At 47.9% G+C, this 2,500-nt stretch overlaps 1 protein-coding gene across 2 annotated transcripts in view; it reads left to right on the top strand.

Annotated features, from left to right (window-relative positions):
* LOC143283070 (1-aminocyclopropane-1-carboxylate synthase-like protein 1) overlaps positions 1 to 2,500 on the top strand; it is a 55,227-nt gene that overhangs the window by 23,486 nt on the left and 29,241 nt on the right. For both annotated transcript variants that reach the window (XM_076589100.1, XM_076589099.1), the window contains one exon: positions 1,994 to 2,067. In XM_076589100.1, the coding sequence (XP_076445215.1) occupies positions 1,994 to 2,067 (74 nt within the window). The remainder of the gene's footprint in view (positions 1 to 1,993; positions 2,068 to 2,500) is intronic.

Below are 2,500 nucleotides of genomic sequence, written 5' to 3'. Positions count from 1 at the left end.
CTGTGTTGTATTTTGTTGCCGTGTACTGTGCTGTGTTGCATTTTGTTGCCGTGTACTGTGCTGTGTTGCATTTTGTTGCCGTGTACTGTGCTGTGTTGTGTTGCATTTTGTTTCCGTGTACTGTGCTGTGTTGTATTTTGTTGCCGTGTACTGTGCTGTGTTGCATTTTGTTGCCGTGTACTGTGCTGTGTTGTATTGTGTTGCATTTTGTTGCCGTGTACTGTGCTGTGTTGTATTGTGTTGCATTTTGTTGCCGTGTACTGTGCTGTGTTGTATTGTGTTGCATTTTGTTGCCGTGTACTGTGCTGTGTTGTATTGTGTTGCCGTGTACTGTGCTGTGTTGCATTTTGTTGCCGTGTACTGTGCTGTGTTGTGTTGCATTTTGTTGCCGTGTACTGTACTGTGTTGTATTGTGTTGCATTTTGTTACCGTGTACTGTGCTGTGTTGTATTGTGTTGCATTTTGTTGCCGTGTACTGTGCTGTGTTGTATTGTGTTGCATTTTGTTGCCGTGTACTGTGCTGTGTTGTATTGTGTTGCATTTTGTTGCCGTGTACTGTGCTGTGTTGTATTGTGTTGCATTTTGTTACCGTGTACTGTGCTGTGTTGCATTGTGTTGCATTATATTGTATTGCACCGTTCTGTGCTGTACCGTACCGTGCTGTTCTGTTCTGTATTGTGCTGCACTGTATTTTGTTGTGCTGTGCTATACTGTGCTGTACTGTTCTGTGGGGTGCTGTATTGTTCTGCACTGTTGTATACTTTGCTTTACTGTGCTGTGCTGTTCTACACGGTTCCACACTTTGCTTTACTGTACTGTGTTTTGCTGTGCTGTGCTGTGCTGCTCTGCACTGTTGTGCATTTCGCTGTACTGTGAGGTGCTGTGCTGTTCTGCATTGTCGTACACGTTGCTGTACTGTGCTGTGCTGTGCTGTTCTGCACTGTTCTACACGTTTCTGTACTGTGCTGTGCTGCTCTGCACTGCTCTCACTGTGCTGTGCTGTTCTACACTTTTCTGTACTGTACTGTACTGCACTGTTCTGTATTTTGCTGTACTGTACTGTGCTGTGCTGCTATGCACTGCTCTACAGTTTGCTGCACTGTACTGTGCTGTGCTGTTCTACACTTTGCTGTGCTGTGCTGTGCTGTTCAGCACTTTGCTGTGCTGTGCTGTGCTGCTCTGCACTGCTCTCACTTTGCTGTGCTGTGCTGCTCTGCACTGCTCTCACTTTGCTGTACTGTATTGTACTGGGCTGTGCTGTGCAGTTCTGCACTGCTCTCACGTTGCTGTGCTGTGCTATGCTGTACTGTGCTGTTCAGCACTTTGCTGTACTGTGCTGTTCTGCACTTTACTGTACTGTGCTATGTTGTACTGTGCTGTTCAGCACTTTACTGTACTGTGCTATGTTGTACTGTGCTGTTCTGCACTTTACTGTACTGTGCTATGTTGTACTGTGCTGTTCTGCACTTTGCTGTACTGTGCTGTTCTGCACTTTACTGTACTGTGCTATGCTGTACTGTGCTGTTCAGCACTTTGCTGTAATGTACTGTGCTATGCTGTACTGTGCTGTTCTGCACTTTGCTGTACTGTGCTGTTCTGCACTTTGCTGTACTGTACTGTGCTGTGCTGTTCTACACTTTGCTGCACTGTGCTATGCTGTACTGTGCTGTACTGTGCTCTCCTATTTTGACGAACTGTGAACAGTGGGAAGTATTGTCGTCAGCGTGACGTATTTTGAACTGCGTGGCCAATCGTAAGCCCTGTGAGCACTTTATGAGCAGTGTGACGAGTTGTGAGAATATGAGGACTTGTGAGCAATTTGAGCAGTATGACGAACAGTGAGCAGATGTGAACTTTTGAGCGGTGTCACTGACAAAACTAAAGAGCATAACTGTGAGCAGCTCCGTGTGTGTGTGTGTGTGTGTGTGTGTGTGTGTGTGTGTGTGTGTGCGTGTGTGTGTGTGTGTGTGTGTGTGTGTGTGTGTGTGTGCAGCTTCGGTCCCTGGACCTGACGGCGGAGGCCGAGATCTCCCTGCAGTACTACCCCAACCTGAAGGGTCTTCCCAGGTCACGGCATGTCTCTGGCTCTCTGTCTCTGTCTCTGGCTGTCTGCCTCTGTCTTTGGTAGTCCGTCTGTCTCTGTCTCTGTCTGGCTCTGGCTGTCTCTCTCTGTCTCTGTATGTCTCTATCTCTCTGTATCTCTGGCAATCTGGTTGTCTCTGTCTCTGGCTGTCTGTCTCTGCCTTTGTCTTTGGTAGTCCCTCTGTCTCTGTCTCTGTCTCTATCTGTCTCTGGCTGCCTCTGTCTCTGTCTGTCTCTATCTCTCCGTATCTCTGGCAATCTGCTTGTCTCTGTCTCTGGCCGTCTCTGTCTCTGCCTCTGTCTGTCTCTATCTCTCCGTATCTCGGGCAATCTGGCTGTCTCTGTCTGTGGCTGTCTCTGTCTCTATCTCTCCGTATCTCGGGCAATCTGGCTGTCTCTGTCTCTGGCTGTCTCTGTC

This window comes from Babylonia areolata, chromosome 6 (assembly GCF_041734735.1).
Source record: "Babylonia areolata isolate BAREFJ2019XMU chromosome 6, ASM4173473v1, whole genome shotgun sequence".
In the NCBI taxonomy this organism is placed as follows: Eukaryota; Metazoa; Mollusca; class Gastropoda; order Neogastropoda; family Buccinidae; genus Babylonia; species Babylonia areolata.
This window is presented reverse-complemented; position numbering and strand designations above follow the sequence as displayed.